At 40.7% G+C, this 23,390-nt stretch overlaps 1 protein-coding gene across 4 annotated transcripts in view; it reads left to right on the top strand.

Annotated features, from left to right (window-relative positions):
• The window catches only part of phkb (phosphorylase kinase, beta), a 107,160-nt gene extending 83,995 nt beyond the window's left edge, over positions 1 to 23,165 (top strand). For 3 of the 4 annotated variants that reach the window (XM_037094515.1, XM_037094513.1, XM_037094516.1), the window contains 15 exons: positions 3,719 to 3,802; positions 4,656 to 4,760; positions 6,637 to 6,719; positions 7,407 to 7,497; positions 11,356 to 11,414; positions 11,629 to 11,791; positions 13,046 to 13,127; positions 13,405 to 13,462; positions 16,666 to 16,756; positions 17,964 to 18,169; positions 18,732 to 18,866; positions 19,217 to 19,346; positions 20,685 to 20,792; positions 21,101 to 21,241; positions 21,579 to 23,165. In XM_037094515.1, the coding sequence (XP_036950410.1) occupies positions 3,719 to 3,802; positions 4,656 to 4,760; positions 6,637 to 6,719; positions 7,407 to 7,497; positions 11,356 to 11,414; positions 11,629 to 11,791; positions 13,046 to 13,127; positions 13,405 to 13,462; positions 16,666 to 16,756; positions 17,964 to 18,169; positions 18,732 to 18,866; positions 19,217 to 19,346; positions 20,685 to 20,792; positions 21,101 to 21,241; positions 21,579 to 21,716 (1,674 nt within the window). In that variant the 3' untranslated portion in view covers positions 21,717 to 23,165. Of the gene's footprint in view, positions 1 to 3,718; positions 3,803 to 4,655; positions 4,761 to 6,636; positions 6,720 to 7,406; positions 7,498 to 11,355; positions 11,415 to 11,628; positions 11,792 to 13,045; positions 13,128 to 13,404; positions 13,463 to 13,857; positions 13,949 to 16,665; positions 16,757 to 17,963; positions 18,170 to 18,731; positions 18,867 to 19,216; positions 19,347 to 20,684; positions 20,793 to 21,100; positions 21,242 to 21,578 lie in introns of all 4 variants that reach the window. The other variant, XM_037094514.1, reaches the window with a different exon arrangement.
• The last annotated feature ends 225 nt before the right edge of the window (positions 23,166 to 23,390 follow it).

Raw genomic sequence — 23,390 nt, 5'->3', positions numbered from 1 at the left:
TCCTAAACTCAATAGGCCCACACAGTATCATATTTAGCTGTTTGGCAACATGCTGAGCTCCTGCCTGCAAGCTTACTTTAAGTCCCTCTGGGTGACAGCACCTGCTGTACAGGTAAATCTGTTATGCACTTTTTTTATTCCAGCATTTATATTTACACTTTTAGGGCAGTAGCAGCTAGAAAAATGTGCAGGAACCCTCTCCTGCCCGAGCGCCTATGAAACTGAGAAATGTCCCAATAGTAAATTAAAAGTTTAGCGACCGTTTGTCAGTAAATAGTACATTCTAACAACTTGTAGCCTCTGCAGAAGTGTAAAATACAGCTTTTTATGATCCCACCTGTCAGGCTTCCTGCTTGTGCTGCGGTCAGTGGAAATGTGAGGGAATGAAAGGATGCTTTGATAGGCTGCCTGCCTGTTGTCGTTCTTCATTGGTATTCTGCACACAGGAAGTGTTGGGTGCAGAGGTTTCTTCAGCCTCCCATGGCTTTTTCTCCTCCAGGTCTCATCCTCGCCTATTGGGCCAGCGATTTGCAACGCCACGTAATCCTCCATTAACATTTCTCGCCTTTTATATAAAGACTGTTTCCTTTCTTCTTTTAGTGTATTTGTTTTAATTGGTCCGACCAGTGCATCTTCCTGTTGTGCTCAGCTCAGCCTTCTTGAACCGGTGTGGGAGTGCACTGGAGTGGCAGAGCACCACCTTTTGGTTGATGTTGAGAATTGCAGATGGTTTGAGCTGGAAGAATGCGGCACGGAGGGCTTGATAGGCAGATTTCCTGCGGTTCTGCTTGAGTGTGTGGGTGTACTGATGCCGTTTCATGATAGGACAGATTGGGAGGTATTTAAATTTAGAATTTATGGGCTGTCACAAACGGAATAAGCACCCTGGTTTCACACTAAACCAGACACATTAAAAAATGTAATTCACACATGTAACAGAGCAAACGCTTCATCTCTCTCTCTCTCACTAACACACACACAGCATGTAAGTGTGTCGTAGCGAACAGAGCAGAGAAATCGATGTCCATCTTCATTCTCTTTGCATCTCAGAATTAATGCATTTTAACAGCAGGCGACACAGCGGTAAGAAGCTTTTATCTGAAGCATTGAAGTTCTGCTCAGGGAAGTGATGGGCTGCAGCTCTTCAGTTATGAATGTGTTTCAGATGTGACTGAGGGAGGAGGCCGTGACCTTTCCCTCCGCTTTGTTTTGACAAGCTGGGGAGCCCTTTGATGTAACTGCTGGGTAATCACAGCAGCACCTGCAGAAACAAAGATTTCTGTTTATCTGTCTTGCTCTTTATACCTGGATAACGGTGCACCAGTATCTCTAATGCCACAATTAGTGCAAAGGACCTCAAGTAAAGCCATGTGGTTGGCTTGAGCTTGAGTTAGAGTTTGAGATGCATCAGCTTCAAAAATCTACCTGAACCTCCAGGGGATTAAACTTTCTTCCACCTTGACTGACACCACAGAATTACAGTCCACCAATTATGTTTGAAACTTGACCTCAGCTGCTCCAAACCCTGTCGGACTCGAACATTAATGTCAAGCTCTCCTCCCAGCCTCTGTTCGCTGGACGTCCTGCACTGCTGATGTTAACATTTTTCAGCTCATAAAGTTGCTGTATACTTGAAGTCTGGCTTGACTCAGTGTTTTCATCTTGAGACCGTGGGAGCAGGCTGAGTCAGGAGACATGACTTATGACTCTGTTAAACCACAGGACCTCTGCTGTGGATGGAATCACAGTGTGTGTAGATTATGCATTGGACAGGTATAAACCACCTTCTCCATGGCTCAAAATGAAGGACCTCTTCCCACCTTCAATCTATAGTAATACCAGTGATGAAAATAGCATTAGAGCATTTGATTGAGTAGACAGTGTGGTTCTGTAACCAAGGTGAAAACAACATTATTCTCAGATCAAATTTGAGACATCTTTTTAAGGAACAAATGAGTAATTTTGTCAATGTCATTTCAGTTTCACTTCTCCAGAAACCAGGCCATGTACTGTGTGTCAATCAATCATGCAAGAAAAAAAAATCTCTGGTAGAAATTTAACCTGTCAAGTGGGTACTCCAGTGATGTATTGCAGCATTGCACTCCCATAATGTTGGGTGACTTACAAGATATAGATTATAACGGGAATGTTCAAAGAATGGGGATATGACTTTTACTCCATGGGTCACACTCCAAAAATGCTACATCATATATTTCCCATAATTGCTCTTCTTTAGACCCTCCCAACCAGAACTCTGCAGGACTATTAGTCGACTTGATGAAGATCCTTTGAAGATACAAATGCCCAAAGATAAATAAGATTAAAATTTGCCATTATCAGGAAGTTTCAGGCATTCAGGAACAGAGTCTTCCAGTGATAGATGTGTGTTGTCCTTTTTGTGGCCTTTTTCAAACCAAAAAAAATGTAGTGATGAGAGATTGCTGCAATAAATCTGGCATATTGTTGACTTACTGTTTTGTTTCTTGGTTCTGGTATATTCTCTGCTTGGAAACAAAAATGCTACTTACTTATCAGAGTTTAGCAGAATAATGGTTAAGTCTGTCCTGCTCTTTATTTGGAAGCGTTTAAACTCCAGCCAAACAAGTTACATGGGATAGCACTTTGAGCTTCAGGCTACTCTCCACTATAGACCCTTCACACTGTAGACATTTTGACTCTTCTACGCAGGAAACTCACAGGTGTGATCATTGATGCTATCGATGGCAGCATCCTATTAATCATCCCTGTTAAGCTATGCCAGTAAATAGGCATGCACAATACCAGCGTGCTGGAACTACCTCACCTAAATGAATACAACAATCACTAATGTTAAGAAATCCATCTGTGCTTTACCTGCTTTGACAAGTGGAATGTCTGCAGTGAAAAGTGTCTATTTCAAGTCAGCTGGAAACATACATAACATCAGCTTGAGATGAAATTTTAAACCAAGTCATGTGGATAGCATTAATTAGCAAGCTGGCTACAGCTCAATAAATCTGCTAGCAACAGAATCACCTGAAGTCAGCGAGAAATGAGAAACCTGCTGTTTTTTATTTACCTGTTTGTAGAAAAAGGCCTGTTGTTGTTGGTAATGCTGCCGATGTAACAGTGAAAACTGCATATGTAGAATCAAAACTAAAGCACAACAGGTAACTTTAGCATATAAATATACCCCTCCATATGTATAATATGCTAAGTGGCTCATCAAACAGCATGCAGCCATTTATTTATTCTAATGAGGGCTCAGCAAGGTCTCACGTTGCCTTCATATGGGCCTCTGCATCTCAGTACAACAGTGTTATCAGCTCCGATGCCCATGGGTGTGCTCGGGTCCACTAAGCACGCTGCTGATGGCAGCGCAGGGACCTTTCATTATCACCACGTCTCATAACTTTACCCAGGCCTAATATCAGTAGGTGGTTCTGCCATATGGTGGTAATTTCAGTTTATGAGTTGCAACAACAGAAACGTCTCAGTGGGACTGTCAGATGATGGACTCGGACTTTCATTACGATATGGAATGGCACTGTGCAGTGTGACATTTAAAATCAAATACGATATTTTCACTCCCAAAGCAACACAGATACGATCACAGGGAAATGTCTGCAAATTCCCTTACAGACGGATTGCTAGCATTCAAATCACGTGCATGTTGTGATTACTGACAAGATTATTTATTCATGTGTACATATGAATATGTGTGTGTGTCTTTCTGCAGGCATATCGTTTCCTTGCCATCAATAAGAAACTGGGGTTGAGTGGGCGTCCGGAGAGGCCCGTCGGCTGCATCGGGACCTGCAAGGTATTTGCAAATACACCTACACACATGTACGTAGCGGTACATGTGCACACACATGGTATGTATGCTCCATGTTGCCCAGCTGCACAGGTCAGAGGTGAACATTGAACACACTTCTCGTACATTGATCTCCATACATTCCCAGAGCTCCGAGAAGCCGAGTACAGTGTAAAATCTCGACACAGAGACATTCAGTTCCAAAAGTTTTCTCTTCTTCAGTTATACAGTATGCATCAGTGAATGCTGAATAGATTTTGCTTATTCTCAGGACTTATCACATTTTAATATGCAAAGCTGCTGCTGTCAGGCAGTCTTTGTGTGTGTCCATGCCTGTGGAAGTGTGTGTTTGTTCAGTTTGTGTGTATGTGTGTGTGTGCAGATATCTCTTTCCGAGGTTGTTTGCAGTTTTTCCCAAATGAAGGTCAGACCACGACCAAATAAGTTGAGCTATAGCAGCTTTCTCAAACAAAGACATTGCCAAACAAATGAATCAAGGCTCCCAACGCATTGCTAAGACAATATTATAATGGAACATTTATGGCGGAAATGGCAGACTGCCAGAGGGCATTATCATCATCAGTGTGTCTGTACGGGTGTGTGTGTGGCCCTGTTACAAGCTGTGTGTGTGAGAGGGAGCTTTGTACCAGCTGTGTGTGTGTGTACTGTGTGGCTGTGTGTTATCAGGAGTGGTTGTGTAGCTTCTGTGTGTCCCCTCTATCTTAGGATTGATGGGTTGTTTTATACACTGCCCAGAATAATGTATACGTGGCTACTTGCAAGCCATCCGTCTTCTAATGCAGTAGTGTGTGTGTGTGTGTGTGTGTGTGTGTGTGTGTGTGTGTGTGTCTCCCTGCAGATTTATCGTATCCTGGGCAAGACGGTGGTGTGCTACCCAATAGTGTTTGATCTGAGTGACTTTTACTTGTCCCAAGATGTTATGCTGCTGATTGATGACATTAAGGTAAGTCCAGGTCACACTTTTGGAGCTTACCTCTGCTATGACTGCACAGCTAATGACTCTGAATCTGCTTGTCAACTTAATAACTGAGATACATTCAGTTTGTCTGACCCAGAGACATGCAGCCAGACATTTGTGGAGAGGACAGGATACTAGCTGCTTTGGTTTGATTGCAAACTCATTTTAAAAGATGTCACAGAAAGGACACATACTTTACATACTGCCCATATTTTCTGTCATTTATCTAGTGCCTAAATAGTATTTAACATCATGTACACAAACACAGTACAACAGGTTTTTGTGTCCTGTTGTTCACTTTAACAAATTCTGTTATGTAATGCTAAAGATTTCATACCTTGTCTGTGATTGAAAGAATTGTCAAACAGCCATCAACTATGTTCATCTACTTCTTTTGCAACATGAATACATGATTTTAATGGTCAAAGATCCATTTATTCTGCACAAGATTAAATTAAAACAGGTAATTTTAACCCAGCTGGGTCAACACTATTTTAAAAATGGTTCCTTGAAGAACCTTGTTTTGCTTAGGTTCTTTGGAGAACCATTTCTGGTACCTGAAAGAACCATTTTTTGATGGTTGTCTGAGGCACCTTTGTGGGTTCTTTAAGGAGCCATTTGGAGAAATAGAACACCTTGCTCTTCTATGGCATCACTCTGAAGAACCAATTGGTTTTAATTAATTTTTAAATAATTCATCCTTAACACAAGATACTAATAGCAATTCGTGTGCAGGAGTTGTCGAAATGTTACCCAAATAAACAGAAGTCCAAGTGCTTAACCAGCAGTTTTCCAGCTGAATGAGCCTCGTATATTACTGTACCTCACACTGGAGCTTTAGAGGTTTGCTGCACAGGAATAAAGTAGGGAACTTTATTATCCCCCCCACGCTTATAATAAATACATCATATTTACTTTCAGTACTTTCAATAAAAAGTGGCAGTGCTGAACAATAAGTAATGGTACTCTGTTGAATATAAACCCAACACGCTGTGAGTGCTGACTCAATTCAACCACTAGATTTATTGATTAACAATAGAGTTTGCGGGCAAACAAAACTACAGCTTGTATTTCATTCAAAGAATCAAGTCATAATCATTTCAACAAAACCTCTGAGCTGCTGCTGAGTGTCCTTCTAGCTAAGAGGTCTTAATTGTGTACCATTTAATCATGAAAGCCATAGTGGTTTTCCTGCCAGAGACCTTTTCTTGTTGTATGATAAAGGTAAATACCCAGTCTCCTCTGATTGGTCAGCAAACACATGCCTGACTCAGCAGCCACTGTGCTTAATCAATATTTACGTGCCAAACTAGCCGCTAGGCATAAACTATGCAGTTAATTACATGGCGACACAGAATTAAAGACAGGGGGCCTGATGAGGCGTTTCAGGGGCAATGTTTCCTGTGGGAGAGAGGAGCGTCCGATGGTGTTAACTTTGACCTTTTTAACTTTCAAAAACTTTCACATGCACAACACACCGAAGGACAGGAAAAAAGGTGTAACAGCTCTCCTTTAAATTTGAAATCATTCAAATTCCACTGACTGTGAAAAAATGCAGTATTTGTGATTTTCTCCAACCTCCAAAACCTGTTACATTTCAGTGTCGTCCATATTTGTAATCTAATTCATCTTCATAACAGAAAACTTTACAACTCAAACTTTTCTGATTTCTATGGTTGAAAAGGTTGAAGCCTGGGAGCTGGAGGCTGAAGAAAGAGAATGATTCAGTTTCTACTCCGAAACAGTGGAAACCAAAATCTTTGAACCAGCACCATAACCGTACCAATACAAAATGGTGTGTGTGTGTGTGTGTGTGTGTGTGTGTGTGTGTGTGTGTGTGTGTGTGTGTGTGTGTGTGCAGAACGCCCTGCAGTTCATCAAACAGTGCTGGAAGATGCAGGGACGTCCTCTCTTCCTGGTTCTCATCCGCGAGGATAACATCAAGTAATATACACACTCAATAATAGCTCTTTTATCTTTTTTCTGTCTTCCTGTCTTCTGACAGCTTTTCACATCATTCCTCGTTCTCCTATCTATGAATCAGTCTCTATCTCTCTCTTTCTGTTCCTGATACCAGCTCAAGCTGGCAACAAAGTGTCTTGACAATCACGGTGGATTTTTTTTAAAGCCAACATTTCTCTCTCTCCCTCTCTCTCTCTCTCTCGCTCCCTCTCTTTCTTTCTATGACTACTATTTCCCTGTATAGCAGCAAGGTGCAACTGTGTTTACTTGGTGATTGGGTGATAATGTTTCTAATTTGTATCACTATAGCCTGGCTGGTGGGCTGATTACAGCAGTATTGACCATTATCCAGAATGCCATATGTTAAGTGTGCTACAGACACTTAAACAGCCTCGCTGCAGCATATAGGATGAGTCAATGGGCTCCCTTAGAAGCAAGTCGATAGTGGTAAGGTTGCTATTGATCGGACAATGACCTATACAAAAGGCACAGGCAGGCAGAATAAAGCAATGAGGGTGTGGATGACTTCATACTAATGTTTGATTTAATACATGTATTGTTTGGATTATAATGCGAAACACAAATGTTTCGACTTAGAATTGAACAGATTCAATCTACTGTCGGGAAGAAACCCACCGAACTGAGTAATTCTAACCTTTGTCTCACTAGAGGGAGCCGCTTCAACCCAGTACTGGACATGCTGGCCTCTTTCAAGAAGGGCAACATCGGAGGGGTCAAAGTTCACGTGGACAGACTTCAGGTTTGTGGATTCGATCAAAATCTTTTAATGATTATTTCATTTGCTCATTCTTAATCACTCTCTAGGGGTGCAACATTTAACGAGCAACACTTAGTTAATCGTTACAAATGGACACAAAGGAACGTGCAACTTTTTCATGATAACAGCATTTTAAAAAAATAAAAAATACAACCTTGGCCCAAAATCTCCATAAAATCCAAGTGAATTAGGCAGTGAGAGCAATGAATGAATATGATTTTGATAGATTTTAACAACAAAATAATGCTGTGTCCAGACTCCCTGTAATCTTTATCAAACAAAGTTGTTAGACAAGTCAAAAATATTGAAAATAGTGCTGCTAAACCTCCAGGACATAAATAAGTACAGATCTAGTGCTTTGAAGCGTTCAACAGTACATAGTTGTAGGTAACACTGATTTCTCAACAACAGACTTCAGATTTACAGATTTTTTTTTTTTTATGATGGTAAGCATGCCATAGTCGAGTGATCAAAGCAAGACTATTTGTCCACTTTAGCAGTCGTCATGTAGCTGAAACTACCAGCTCAGGTGGGACAGTCGCACCAGGGAGGTACATGTATTGTACTGCATACTTGACCAGCTCAGAATATCTGTTTCACCAATAAATGTTTTACTTTTTAACAGTGATTCAGCTAATAGATTCAGTAATGAATATATATCGTGCACTATAGACACATGGAGACCATTGTCCTCTCACATTGTACTGTGATGAGCTTGAATCCAAGGATGATGTTATGTTGCTGTGTTCTAGCTTGCAAGTTGTACAAACAAATTGTTCATCTGCCGATTGACAAGCAACTGAAAAGATGATGAATAGTGAAAGTCTGGAGAGACATTAGGCTATATTTTAAGGTACAACAATGCATTTGATAACCTATAAGCTAACATTAGCATTTAACCACTTCCTAGCTAACATAACTGTTAGATTACATCCAGTGCATTTTACTTGGAGGCCCAAATAAATGTGTCCAACATGTTCTGTGATATTTTAGAATGAATGTATACCTTTTTTATATATTAGCTATGAAGTGGTTGAATGCCAAAGTTAGTCGCTGTCTAAAGGAAGTTTGTAGGTTATCAATTATGTACTTGTACCTTGAAATATGACCTGATCTTATCCATATTGCATTTATATTGAGTTACAACCTGGAGTACTGCAGCATAAGTTTCTGCCAATATTTGAGCTTCTCACCCATAATGTCCATCATTTGAACATGGCCTGTGCACATCATATTTATTGTATATTTTAAAATGATTTCATATGTTAAAGATTTGGTTGTCAGAATTACATCCAGGCAGGGTTTTTTCCTAATGTGTTCACCATGTTTAAGGTAAATCTCATCTTTCATTCTTATATGATGAACAAAAGAAGACGCAGCCATAGACTGTACTGGCCATTCATACAGTTTATCGAGAGGCTAAGGTGTTGAGTTATGAGATTGTCACAGTTCCAATGATGACTGAATCCATGTTGCCATCAGTATTACTACACTTCGGATTGTTTGTATATTGTAAAGGGGTAAAATGTGCCACCTGGTCTCTCCTGTTGGCTCAGTTATAATGGATATTACAGCTTCCTCTCATATAAACAATGGCTTGATGATACAAATGTTAATTTATCGTGTTGCAGGGGGTCATCTCGCTCATTGGGAAAAACACGGAGGTTTCCCAGCCCTGATCCCTCCTTTATCCAACAGCAATACCAGTGTTTATCTATGTTTTGACCTTGGTCTGTCACAGTGAATTTGTGAGGCACACTGTTTTTGTGTGCCTGGGAAAGGTGAAACTGAATTGAGCTGGGGTGGTTTTAAAAAGGAGATGGAAACTGTTGGGTTGAAGCCTTTTGTGGCTTGTTAAAAATACATTGAATTGATGTTAAGGGAACACAAATAAATGGTGAATTAATAGATTGGAGGTTGATTCCTCTAATGTTTCCTTTGGCCTGCTGTCAAGACAACGAACCTGAATCAACAGTCGGTGCCAATGTATATTCATGAGTCATTCTACATTACTGGATGATCCCTTATTTATGGCATGAGGGCATGAATCAAAACAAACACGATTCACAAACGTAAAGAAAACCAGCCAACCAAGTTCAGCTGTATTACTAAGGAGGGCTCAGGGGTCCAGTCTCCTCAGTTTACAGTCCAATGTCTCCCAAAAATTTGCAAAGGGGGAAGAATGGTCAGCTGTAAGTGAAGAACACCACAAAAGATTAAGGGAAGAAATTCACATTATAATGAGTCTTATTTGCTCGATTGTTGCTTCATTTAGCTTATCAAGACCATTGTTTCAATGCCAGTGGAGGGGCCATGAAAACAGAACATAAAGCCACCATAATCAATATTTTTATGTTAGCAATTAGTCACATGATTAAGTGTGATAGGAAATGTGTCATTTATAGTGGCAAAACTACAAAGAAGTATTATTATTGCAATCATGCCAATCTGCAATTCCTCTCAGCTTTACAGAGCATTTGAGTATCTATTACAGCTGTAGGCTGTAAAATCAGAAAAGGAGGAGATCGACTTCACTTCCTGCAGCAGCAGGCAGCTTTGTCTTTTCATCTCAAAGCTTTTAAACCACACTGCACTCTGCTTGCCCATCACCAAAAGGCAGACACACAAAGTTAGAGATGAAATGTTGAACATAGTGGAACATTTAGCAGCTAAAGAGCTGAATATTTCTGTCAGGGGCTGGAGGAGACCAAATATATATATTTTTTTGTACTCGCTAATGACTTAATAACAAACTGTAACCTAACAAGTTTCTCATATCCACTTCAAAGGTCAAAGTAAGTCCATGTGGTGTGTACAGCTTTATTTAAATGCTCTCAAATATCAAAAAATATGTTGACAAGGGTAAAACTTGCTCATCTGTATTCTGACTGAACATTAACAAATCATATTTATACATCTCATAACTGGAGACTCTGCTTAAGCATAACTTTAACTCACTGAACTACTCACAGCAGTTTTCATGAATTTATGATGAGCCGTAAACAAACACATTACTGCAGATAATTTAATAATAGTTTTGTTTTAACTGCAGGAATTAGAACACAATAAATCCTCACGATGGCAGAAACAGGAAAATAAGGCCAAGGTAGCATCCAAATGATTTCACGTTGGTAACTTTAAATCAACGGCTTTGTCAAACTTAGCACAGCTCTTCCAACTCAAACTTCTCTCTCAGTGTGTTTGTGGTGTTCAGCAGAGACTTCCTCACATAATCTTTTTTTTCCCCCCTGCTTTAAAGTTCTTCCCTCCCTCGTCTATTTGCTATTCACTTCACAGCTTACTCCTACAGCTTTGAAACACTTCTCCTCTTCATCATCTCATTGTTATGGGGAGCAGGATTGCTCCTCTCCTACGCCTCGTATTTTTGTTTTGGAGTTGACTTCAGTTGGAATGGCTAATATCACATGTAGACCACAGGAGCAAGTGGTACTGAACTGCGCTCTTTACTCCTACACTGTTACACTTTTAAAATACTCAAACTTTTACTGTGTTCCGCACTTACTTGTTACTGTGCCTGTACACATTTGTAAAATATGAAACAGTGAACTTAGTTCACATCTCGCCACTCCATGTGTGATTTGTTATGAACTGCATTATTCAAACAGTTGTTTTGTAGACTGATTCACCTGACAATCCCTGACAAATCCTCTTACGGATTTATGCCTCTGTCTGATTTTTCTTTTTCGTGCTCCTGAACTTGCTTTTAGATACAATTTCCTCACATGTATACACACTGAATAAATATAGGTGGGGAATCTCTGTTGCAGTGTCAGAATCATAAATCTCAAGATCATTTAATGTGTCATTTTATTCTTCTAGACCCTGATATCTGGAGCAGTGGTGGAGCAGCTGGACTTCCTGCGTGTCAACGAGGCAGAGTAAGAGCATCCTCTAGTCTGTATACTTGGTTTGTCCAAGCTCCTGGTTAGTTTGTCTGTTGGCAGGGTATTTCAAATATCAGTGAAAGATACCAGCCTTTATAGTTTGTTGTTTCAAACGTTTCAAACGTTTGAAGTGCAAGACCTGCACATGGATCCACTGTCTATGTGCAAATATCACTTGTGATTGTGAAATGTGTGTTTGTGTATGTAGGATCCCAGAGTTTAAGAGCTTTGAGGAGTTGGAGCTGCCTAAACACTCCAAGGTGAAGAGACAGACGAGCACGCCCAACGCCTCCGACCTGGAGCAGCAGCCAGAGATCAGCGTGGAGGAGTGGCTGCACAAGCCCACCAATGAGATCATCCAGAAGTTCCATGTGAGTTGATTGGCTTTAAGGCAAAATAGCCCACACATACATATTGGGAATAACATCCAATGAACTGAATACCTTTTAATAGAATTAGAAATGTAGTAAAGGAGGAAAATCAATTTGAGGAAAACACGTAAATCTCTGCTCCAAGGTGAAGAGACAGACGAGCACGCCCAACGCCTCCGACCTGGAGCTGATTCACTTACAAGTGTATTCACAACAGCACGCTGTAACCTTCACAGACTGAGCCAATTGGATTTTGCTCATATTTAACATTTGTAAATTATTGAAATGTGAAAGTTGAACACAGAAGACTTTCATATTACTCAAAACTTAATAATTAACACAGCCACAGGTTTCTGTTCACCTGTGGTAAACATCTAACAGCCACCTGCCTCCTCATATGAAAGGTTTGCCTCATTATTTGTGTGCAAGATGGCCTCCATGAACTCTTTTCTCACCTGGCCACCTGTCTCCTGTTTTATTATGTATCATCATCATATAACTATGATCAAACATTTTGGCTCAAGTCCAGAGTTTGGGTGCCATTAGCCCAAGTCTGCTGACTTTCACAGCCTTGTTATTGAGCTTATAAGTGATCGTCTGTGTTAGAAAAACACAACTGAACCAATGCCCTCTGCCATCATGGTTTGTTGGCTCTATATTCCACATATTAGGACAGAAGTCAGACTCAAAGTCTAAAAGCTGCAAACATCAGACTTTGGTGTTTTGACTAATTTGTCTCATGATATTTAAATTCTTTTTTGAATAAATGTGGCCATCTACTCTGTCAGTCTGTCTCTGTATGTGCTCTCTCTCACACTCTTCACAGCACCGTGAAGTCTCTTTAGTCAGTTCGGCCTATTTTTAATTCATTGCACTAATGGCCACATCAACGCTACCAAACATAATGACCATTTTACTTTTAGGAACATTTCAAACAATACATCATTTACACCAATCTTCCTCTGACATCTTTAAATATGCCTCTTTCTTCTCTGTATTTTGGGCACATTAAGGCTGCCATCAAATTTAAATAAGGTAATACATTAAAAACATTCCCATTATAACCAAAATTGCATGAAACAAAATTGATGTAACAATGATAGTTTCAGTAGGGCTAGTTTGTGCTCACTGTGAGTGGATAAAATTGTAGCTGATAGAGTAAACAGTGTGGAATTACTAGTGTTTGTATTCATGACTTATTCTCTCATTTGTGTGTGTGTGTGTGTGTGTGTGTGTGTGTGTGTCATCACCCAGGACTCCAACTGTTTGGCCAGTCAGGCTCAGCTTGCAGGCATCCTTCTCAGGAGAGAGGGACCAGACTACCTCTCCAGAGACGGTAACAACTCACTGTACACGTTAAACAAGGAGTCACCTGTTATTCTGAAACCGAACAGCAGAATGTCATCAAGTCTGACCAATTAGCTGCTTGGTTAACATTGTTATCCATCCATTTTCTTGTCGTGTTGTGTTTTTGAATGGGTAGTAACTAAATTTACTTCTAAATTTTGGTGGTTCTGATTTACAGAGGATGAGGATATAATCAAATGACTGTATGTGTTTTTCTGATGTTTTTTTCTGATGTCTGAGCCCAAAAATATTATTTGTGGTTGCAGAAAACATGATGGATGAGCTGGAAAGAATCTATAGAAGAGCTGGAAGCAGAAAGCTTTGGTCTGATATTCTCACACACATACACACACACTGTCTGCAGCCTTCCAGTCTGTTGTCATCATTTTCTTTTCTCAAATATATAGAAATAGAGATTACCAAAAGTGTCCAGATCTCAAAAACCTTTAGACTAAATATGTAGTCAAGTCCAGTCAGCCCTTCTAAAATGAGGATTTTGCATTTTATTTTGTAGACCAGTGATCTTGTCAGTCATTATTAATTATTTCTCTTATTGAATAATGTAGTGGTTTGGTTTTATGTTGGAAAATTGTGCGAGACGTTCCGTTAATCAAATGTCTTGTCTCCATACCTGTTGTGTCCCCATTTGTCATCCTCACAAAATCTTTCCTCGTCCCGACGCTTTAAAATAACTTTCATTTAACCTGGACGAACTGTAGGCTGGCAGTGCGACACGCTGCCGTCATTCTCAAGAAGTTCGCCAGCTCTATAGCTCCTCACATCACCACTATACTGGTGCATGGGAAACAGGTAATGTTCGGGCAGAGGTGGATTCAAGATGCCGCATGTTTTCCGCCAGTTTGCTGGCTAGCTAGCTGTCTAGTTAGAGAGCTGTGTGAGCTTCAGCCATATGAACTGTGTGACTCTTCAGAACCACGGCTTTTAGAAAGTCACAGAGAAGAATTAGTCATATTCTCTCTTCAGATTTGTGTCAGACGTACAAAAAGTCAGTATTTCTACACTCTCATGACTGTACGTGATTGATTGGTGATTGGTTTGAAGACTCAAGCTAAGTGTGTAGCATAGCCTACAATTCCGGTAAGAGTTCAATTAAATAATTAAAATACTTTGTTAATGTTCAAAATACCATTCTTTTGAAAAATAAAAATACCAGTTTAATAAATGGAAACCTTCAACAAAAACAGCTGCTGCTTTGTGAAGAGCAGTTACAACTGATCGTAGCCTACTCTGTAATCTGTAATCAGGATTTTGTCTAAAGCTTTCGCTAGTCTCAAAGTGTTGCTTTCAAATAGGTCTTAAATAGAATGAATTTTAATTTCTCACGTAAAATTTAACTGGTAACTGGTGGTGTAATGGAGTGGCAGGGTAGCATCTTAGCGTCTTGCTAAAATGTTAGCCAGCTAAAGCTACTTCTGGATAAAGCACCAAGTTTAGCCTAATATCGGGGCTAACACTCACACAGTGCAGAGCCAGCTAGATCAAGCTAGCAGCTTAGATGTGTACAGGAGTTTGTTGTCGGCGTTTGCTTTCTCTCCATTAACCATCACAGAGGCTGGAGCCTTGTTTCTGCTGTCATCACCCACTGCAATAAGGCTGGCTGTATGCTCCAAATGAAATATGTTTTGGCTGTCGGAGAGGGTGCTGTAAATACCTTGACACTCACTATAGGCCTAGTCATAAATACAGGAACGTAGCAAAAAATGTGAAACTACATATTTGTCTGGTGAGCCATTGTCCATCATTCCCGGCCGACAAGACATTGTTCTTTTTGTTCACAAAGCTGCTAAAATTCAGTTTTATTTGTGGTGTACTGCTGGCCTGACTCACAAAGATTTGACCAAACATTGCTGATGACTGTTACATGTGAGCTTTTGTCCCCTTCTCTAGTGGTTGCTGTTTTCTGTGTCCATGGTTTGAATTTGCGACAGGTTAAACGTCCAATTTGTACAATAGTTGATTATTGAATCTTGTTCCTAACCTGTCAGACACTGACACTTTGGGTTGGTGGCCAGTTTGACGAGTTTGGGAAACGAGACTCAATAATCAATAGTCTTGCAAATCTGGACCTTTAACTGACATGACAACTTTTATTATATGCTGTTTTATTAATTAATAGGATAGATGCATAGAGCAGTTTGAATATACCAGTAAGTAACAAAAGCCTGGAGGCTGGTTTACAACCTGATGGGAAAAAGCACCAATACTCAGTTCAATTTCGTTTCTCATTTACCTAACATTCGCCAGGAAGTGAAGCTTGAAATAGGTTCCCCAACAAAGCATAAGTGGACTGACAACATATCATGCCTTCTAAACATTAAGGCTTTGTGCTCAAGCTGTGCCTTTGTATTTCAGCAGGTTTAAGAACTGAACAGCTCCCCACTCACTCACTCACTCACTCACTCACTCACACACGCCAAATGTGAGTTGTTCTCAGCATATAATAGAGGAGGTTGTGTTTAAGCTGATTGTATTCATAGCCGCGTTAATGAAATAATTAAATTTGTTCCCTGCTTCTGTGAGGATGGCTTTGACTCCATGTGTGTGTCTATAGCATCCCTGCTTGTAGGCTACCATGTACAGATAACCAGCGTTCACGTGTGCTGCTTCAGTCCTCATAGGATTCCTGCAGACAAGAGGAGGCAGTGTGAAGGCTGCAGTGACTCTAGTGAACTGACAAATGAGTGAACATTAAAATATTTTCTACAAATACAAGCCTTTGTTTGGGCTTTTAGTAACACAGTCAAATACAAATTATGCAGACAGGGACAGACACGTTCTGTTATCTTCACTGAGTTTGATTTTTAATTTGTTGGCATGATTGAGTCTAAAAAACAATTTAAAACATTGGAAATTTGGAAACAGAAGCAATTAGCAATGAAGCCCAGGGACAAATTCTTGCTTTTTTAAAAAACATTTTAATCATCAATCATTTTATATTTCCAATATTACTGAGTTAGATATCTGAGTAACATGTGTGGCAACTGCTTACCAGACAGATCCTCCACATACTGCATAACTTACTAGGCAATACATTTAATTCGAGTACAAGCTGAATATCACGTACAGCAGTGTTTTTCATACTTTTTGTGTCCAAGGCACACCACAGGCAAGCCAAAATTTCAAGCACACCTGTATTCATATCTGTGTCAAATAGCCTCTTTAACATGTGTTGTCTAATCATTCCACACATTTTCATTTTTGGGATATTCAAGGATCTTTTTAGGGTTAGAATGTGCCTCTGTATTTGGAAATCAGTGTGTACAATGTACAAATATAGTACATGAAAATGACGTTATTTGTTTTAGTTGTTTATAGCAATAATTATCTTTGGTTGTAGCTGAACCCCACGGCACAGCGTTTGGGAACCACAGATGTACAGTATATGATATGTTCTCCAGTCAAGCTAAGGAATTGGAAGTTTTGTAGTAAAAATGACCAAAAAAGTAAAAGTCCTAGCTGTCAGTTGTTCTCTGTAAAGACTATTCTTGTGTCTTTTCATCCACTAGGTCTGTTGTCCGTCTTGCTGCCAGTCTGTTAACTAAACTAGTGGACAGCCTTGCCCCCAGTATTACTAGTGTTTTAGTGCATGGCAAGCAGGTAAGTGAACACACAGTTAGCAGGGCCTGAGAAGTTGACCGTAATGAACCCCTCTGTTGGTTATGTCTTGGAAAATGGCATGTCAGGACAATAATTTTAATGTTCACTGTTTGGAAGAAATTCATTTGAAATACATAACTACCAGCTCCTCGTGCTGTCATCCTGTGGGAATTAATTAGACTAGTTGCATGCTCACATTCCCCATCGCAGCTCAACTTCATTTTTGTGTGTGTGTAAGTTGTATTTGTAGCCATGCTGCCAGTGTGTCACTTGAAACTCCTCATGTGCGGCGTGTCCACATGTCTAGACACACTGCATGTGCCGGTCTATTATACTGTGACCCGGAGATTTGTCTGATGCCACTCCCTTACGCTGGATGAGTCTCGCGCATCATGTCCTGTCAAGTGTTATTCAGAGATTAGCCTCCTCTCCTCGCCTCATTTTTACCCTTCTGAACAGTTTTAGGCATTTCATTATGCTGAAGTAGCTCAAGGTGTGAATCTGCATATAGATTGCTCACCGGAGGGAACGCTCCTCTCGACATGATTGGAAAAGCTGATTTAAGATTTGAGACGACTGTGTTCTCCTGGTTACAATAACAGCTCGGCTGGAAGAAATAAGAGACGCCGCCCCATTTAAGAAAATCCCGACCCTAGTTTCTATTATCCTTCCCGTTGAATATTAAAAATGTAACTGTGTATTCCCCCAAATTCAAAATTCCAAGCATTTTCATCTCTGGGCTGATCTTTGCACAGCTAGACTTGGTTTGGATGTGGGGATGAATGATCCGTCTTCAAAGTGCTGGGTTTCATCAGCTAGAGGCGAGGATAAAAGCGTGTCCTCTCATCAGGAAGACTGCCAAGGTGTAATTTATATGAAATGGCTTTCAGAAGAGACAAAATGCGAAAGAGTAATCTTCAGATCTGTAATTTTTTCCTCCTCACTTTTATGTGGCTCTGAGAGATGAGACCAATTTTACAGTGATGGAACAAAGATGCTTGTAGCAATTGCACCTTGGAGGAAGAGCCGTGTGCACATGTCAGTCTAGACATGTGGACACTTTGATACATGTGCACAAAAAGCTTTTAGATACATTATGCACAACTATTCTCCTGCACTTCAGGGAAGCTTTTGAACTATGTGTCGGTTCACTGTACGCTCCTTCTCCCCGTGTGCATCCACGTGTGCTAATGCCCGTGATCACCAGGTGACCATCGGCCTATTCGGGCAAGAGGAGGAGGTGATCTCCAATCCACTGTCGCCAGGGGTGATCCAAGGCATCATCTACAGCAAGTGCTTGGCTCAAGGTGGGGAGCAGGAGGCCGTCCTTCAGCAGGAGCTGGTCATACATATCGGATGGATCATCTCCAACAACCCAGAGCTGTTCAGTGGCATGCTCAAGATCAGAGTCGGGTAGGACAGATGCAGTAAAGTACTCCTGGCTATAATTTTCCTTCGCTGGTGTTAAGGCCACTCAAACAAAACATGAATAAATCAGTAAATATTAGCAACAGTTCGGGCTGAAGTGTTCTGTTAGCCTTCAAAAATAGCAGGGAGCTCCGTGCTGTTAACGTTTCCATATAAATGAGACCTTATATTTCTGAAGCTGGTTTTGCGCCGAATGAACCTCTCAACCATGAAATGGATAAATACATTTCTCGAGACATCTTTGGTGTGAGAATACTGTCTGAAAAATCAAAACACAATGCAGGAAGAAATGCTGGAAGCTTATTTTATATGAGGCATTTTAAACTATCTGTTCTGTTTCTTCAGCCTCGTAAGAAAAACAAGTCAAGCGTTTGTTTCAGTTTTATTTTTCATTGACTGTAAAAGTGGCATTTAGCCCTCAGAAACCTGGAACTATGAAACAGTTCTGAAAACAGAAGATAATTCTGAGCAAAGTGACCAACCAATGTGAGCTGTGTAGGGTTAAATTCCATGGTTAACACTGTTTGTGTGCACCGTGGATCTCCAGATGGATCGTCCAGGCCATGAAGCACGAGCTGAAGATCCGTGCAGGAGACATGCCGCCCCAGGACATCCACCAGCTCTCCCCCAGCGACATCAAGCAGCTGCTGCTGGACGTCCTGCAGCCACAGCACCACGCCAGGTACTCGTCAAAAACACCCTCACACTGTCAGAAACATTCCCCACGCTTTCTCATCCCTTAATCAGTCCAGCTTTGAAGATGCTGTGTCTTTATCTTCACGCCTTTACTTGTTGTTTAATCTTTTTTAGTTTTAATTATTTTATCTTCTGTCTTGTCTACATGCATATCCTATTATCTGCCACAACCAAATATCCCAACGGCAATTATTAAACTTTTATCTTATCTCATCTGATCTAAAACACTTTGACTCATAGACAATTTCCTCCAGCTCAAAAGCTGCTGTATGATTTCCCCAGTGTTAAAAACTCAGTTCAACATTTTCACTTTTTTGTGTGTTTTGTCTGCCCCAGGTCTTGGCTGAACAGGCGTCAGATCGACGGCTCTCTGAACAGGACCCCTCTGGGCTTTTATGATCGTGTGTGGCAGATCCTGGAGAGGACCCCGAACGGTATCTTGGTGGCTGGGACTCACCTCCCACAGGTACGCACCCACTTCCCCTGACACTGCTGCAGGATAAATGCTGGTTGAAGGTGACACTGTGTATTGCTTTACAAACATCTTTACTGTAGGCTATAGAAACCTGTATGACTGTATTTTATTTTTTAAACAGAGACACAGTGTGTTGAGCTGTCTTTTTAAAGAGCACGCAAGAATTTCATAAGATTATTGCTCTCATGTATTAGCTGGTTCAAGCATAACTATAAGATAGTCATATACATAACTGTTATACTGAATCTGTGGAGTAGTACTGGCTTTTATTCTGAAAGTCTGGATAAAATACGCACATCTGTCCAAGGGAAGCTGGTCTTTCTTTGTGTAGGTCAAAACAGAAAATCAGCGCATGTTATGAGTAACATCATAATGGTGTCCACATCTGCTGCCTCTTGGGATGTCACAGTAGGAAAATGACGGGTGTCAATGAGAAAATGAATAATGTCTGAAAGCACTGCTGCAACCCTTCTCCACACTGTTATTAATAACACGTTTCTGACCTATGACGAGTCACAATGTCGGCCTGTTGACTGGCTGTTCATCACTCATGGTTCACTGAAATATATCTATTATTTAAATAGTGTGCACACACACACTCATACACTGATGGCTGAGGCTGCTATGCAAGGAACCAGCTGCTCAAAAGGAGCAATTTAGGGTTCAGTGTCATTCAGGGGATTTAAACCAGCAACCTTCTCTTCTGATTTCTAGACGAGCTGCTCTACCTCCTGAGCTGCAGCTCAGTGTATTGTAGGAGGTTTTTTCTCTCGACCTAACTAAACCTGCCACTGCTTGCCACTTTGAGCACCACAAGCTGAGTGCTATCCAGCTCCATTATACTCTACAGTGTTTGAGCGAATGCTGATATCTCCAAACATTTGTAACTCACACCAAAATAATCAAGATAGAGAAATAGCACAACAGATAAGAGGGAAAATGTGTATTTATATTTATTTTTTTGGCTGTCCCTCAAAATTCTGTTCCTGCTCCATTATGAAATGACCAATCACAACAAATACAGTTTTCAAATACACTCACAAATCATCCAGTTTTATTTCAGAGGTAGAACTATGTGTGAAAAGTGAACACATATAACCTGTATTCTGTTGCTTCAGATTGCTGTTTGGCAAGTGAGATTTGCCAAATAACTTACAAATCTGCATCTTTTGACAACTTTTTATACGTCTCTCATAAACTGCTTGGAAAGCGAGCGCCTTTAGCTTACAGCACCAGCGCTGACTCTTTTTTCCTACTGTAGGTAACATGATTGACAGGTTGTTGGTGAGGAGGAGGGAGATAACAGTTTTTATTTCTGCCTCTCTTTAGCAACCGACACTGTCTGACATGACCATGTATGAGATGAACTTCTCCCTGCTGGTGGAGGACACGCTGAAGAACATCGTCCTCCCTGAGTACAGACAAATCATAGTCGAGGTAAACAAACCCATTCCCCAACATCGCTGAAGTGCACAGAGAGAAAGAAATCAAAACACATGGAGTGAAATTAAATCAAAGTATGTTTGTATAGATGTTCACTCAGCGTGACACTGACTCTGCTCCTTGATGCGTCAGTCAGAAATCTCTGTTCCAGCTCTGCAGTTTGTCAAGAATCAAACAGCAAGGACAATTAGTTAGTCCACCTCGAGCTGTTATCTACCCGCCACTGATTTAAGTTATAATTAGTTGCCGTTAATATGTTTTTAGTTTCTGACAGTCCTGTCCCATCTCCACTGTGTGAGTAGCTGCTGATGGTGGTGTCCATTGTGCTGGAGAGGAACCCGGAGCTGGAGTTCAGCGACAAGGTGGATCTGGACGGCCTGGTGAAGGAAGCCTTTAACGATTTCCAGAGGGATCGCAGCCGCTTTGAAGGCATAGAGAAACAGGTAGAGTGGTTTCCCTTCAGACGGCCAGGTTTACTGATATTCTAACATTTTCTCATTTGAATGTGGCCTGACTGTCTGCCACAGAATGATCTTATCATCATGTGCTCCTAAACTTTGGCTTTCTGTTCGAACCATATGTTCGTCTGAAGCTAAAGGGATAGCTTACATGAATGCTACTAAATGGAATCTGGCTGCCACTGTTCAGCTCAGTGTAGTATTGTATAATCCTGCTGTGGTGTTTTTTTATTTCCTGCATTTAACTCTAAAAGAACCTGTGCACTTGCAAACACACCTAGTTATCTAATCAACTGTAACGTTTGATCTCCGCCTCTGCCAGGACAACATGGAGGCATTCTATAACACACCACCAGTGGGAAAGAGAGGCACCTCCAGCTACCTGACCAAGGCTGTCATGATCCAGTTGCTTCAAGGGGATGTGAAGCCCTGCAAGGACGACCCGTGCTCTGTTAGCTAGATTTACAATGCTTTTGACCCCTAATCCCATCCTGCTGCAGTGTAGTCATCAAACGGTCCGGTGAGAACTACAGAGTGTGTAACATGTATTCAACGATCCTCCCCTCAGCAGAACTCCTGGACAGTAGAAGCTGTTAGCTGAAGCTTCCACTGCCATAGATTAGCATGTGTGCAGTTTGCTCCATGGGTTGAAAATACATCAGCCATGTTTCTTTTGTTTTGTTTTGTTTTGACAGAGTGAGTTCAGTATCCCAACTACAGTATGCTGTGCGTTCAAATTAAGATTTGAATGGAGTTACAGTCAATTTCTCAAGTTCTTTATTAGCATCGGTGGCTAGTCGTGTCAAACATAGCCACATAATTAAGTTGTTAGATGCCATAGATGAACATATTTTCTCTTTTTTTTCCGGGGGTTTATGTTGTACACTTTCATCAGTTTAACTTAACTTAGTAGCACCTAGACTTGCTTTACCTCTCTACACATTTGACAGTTTCTTCAGTTCAGTTTGGCTCCATATTTAACATATAGACACAAGAGTGTATCAATTTTGTCATCTCGTTCCCTGTTAAAAAGAGAAAAGAGAAAAAAAAAGTTTCCCAGCGTTTCAAAATGTTTCTTTCATTTTTGGTAATGTCAATAAATCTAATTTAGATGTCCAGTATTCTGGCTGTCAGATATTGATGAATAACTGTGAACTCACAGCTGAATGAAGCAGGTGCTCAGATGCAACTGTTCACACTGTACCTCACCAGCAATAACCTACAGCTGTTACATAGCATTTAGTCAGTACAAGGTCATGTTGTATTATGAGATATGTCGTCCTTAAATTGGTGCATTTGGCTCCTGGCGGACTAAATGTGTCACCAGATATAAGAGCTGTAAATCCTTTCTGATAAATCTGTATAAAAGCATGAACCCTCTTCAGATTGAAGATGAATTATACAACATATTATCCAACTTAAAATACATCCATGTCAGAGTGAGGTGATTGTTGTGCTGTCGACCTTCTTTCCTTTCTCTCTTTGTCCCCTTACCTCTATGCACGCACAGTCTGCTGCATGAGAATACTGTTTGATAAAACCATCCTGATGGTTTCTCTGAATGTTATAGGCTACAATAGAGTTTCTGAGAGGTTTTGCCCAGTTGAGCTCTGCATGACAATGACTGCTTCTTATCTGAAGTCCTGGGACGGAGGACGTTTTAGAAAATGCTGTTTTCCTGAATCTGGGCAACAGAACAGCCTGCTGTTAACATGAAATGACAATGGACTCATTCTGACTTATTTTAAAGCGTGCCTCTCTGAATATCCACACTGTGATGAATCCGCCCAACCATGTCACTGTGTGTGTGTGTGTGTGTGTGTGTGTGTGTGTGTTGTTTACCGTTGTTCAAAAGAAGTATTTTTACTCACAACTGTAGTTTCACAGAATAAAGTCATCATGGAATGTATGAACATTCTCGACCTGAGTCATTTTTACAGACTGTATTATGAATGTGTAAATAAGTGCATTTTGCATAAAGTAGCTGCTTCTGGAACATCATCCCCACTTTTATTCATGAACACGACAAACAGTTGTATTACTCCACATGCAGCAAAAATCTCTTGTTCTTCATCAAAATTGCAGCAGAAATGGAGCGTGGCTGCTGCAGCGCTGAGGGCCGTGTTTGGCATTG

Source organism: Acanthopagrus latus, chromosome 4 (genome assembly GCF_904848185.1).
Source record: "Acanthopagrus latus isolate v.2019 chromosome 4, fAcaLat1.1, whole genome shotgun sequence".
NCBI classification, from domain to species: Eukaryota; Metazoa; Chordata; class Actinopteri; order Spariformes; family Sparidae; genus Acanthopagrus; species Acanthopagrus latus.
The sequence above is the reverse complement of the archived record's forward strand: the minus strand, read 5'-3'. Positions and strand labels throughout refer to the sequence as shown.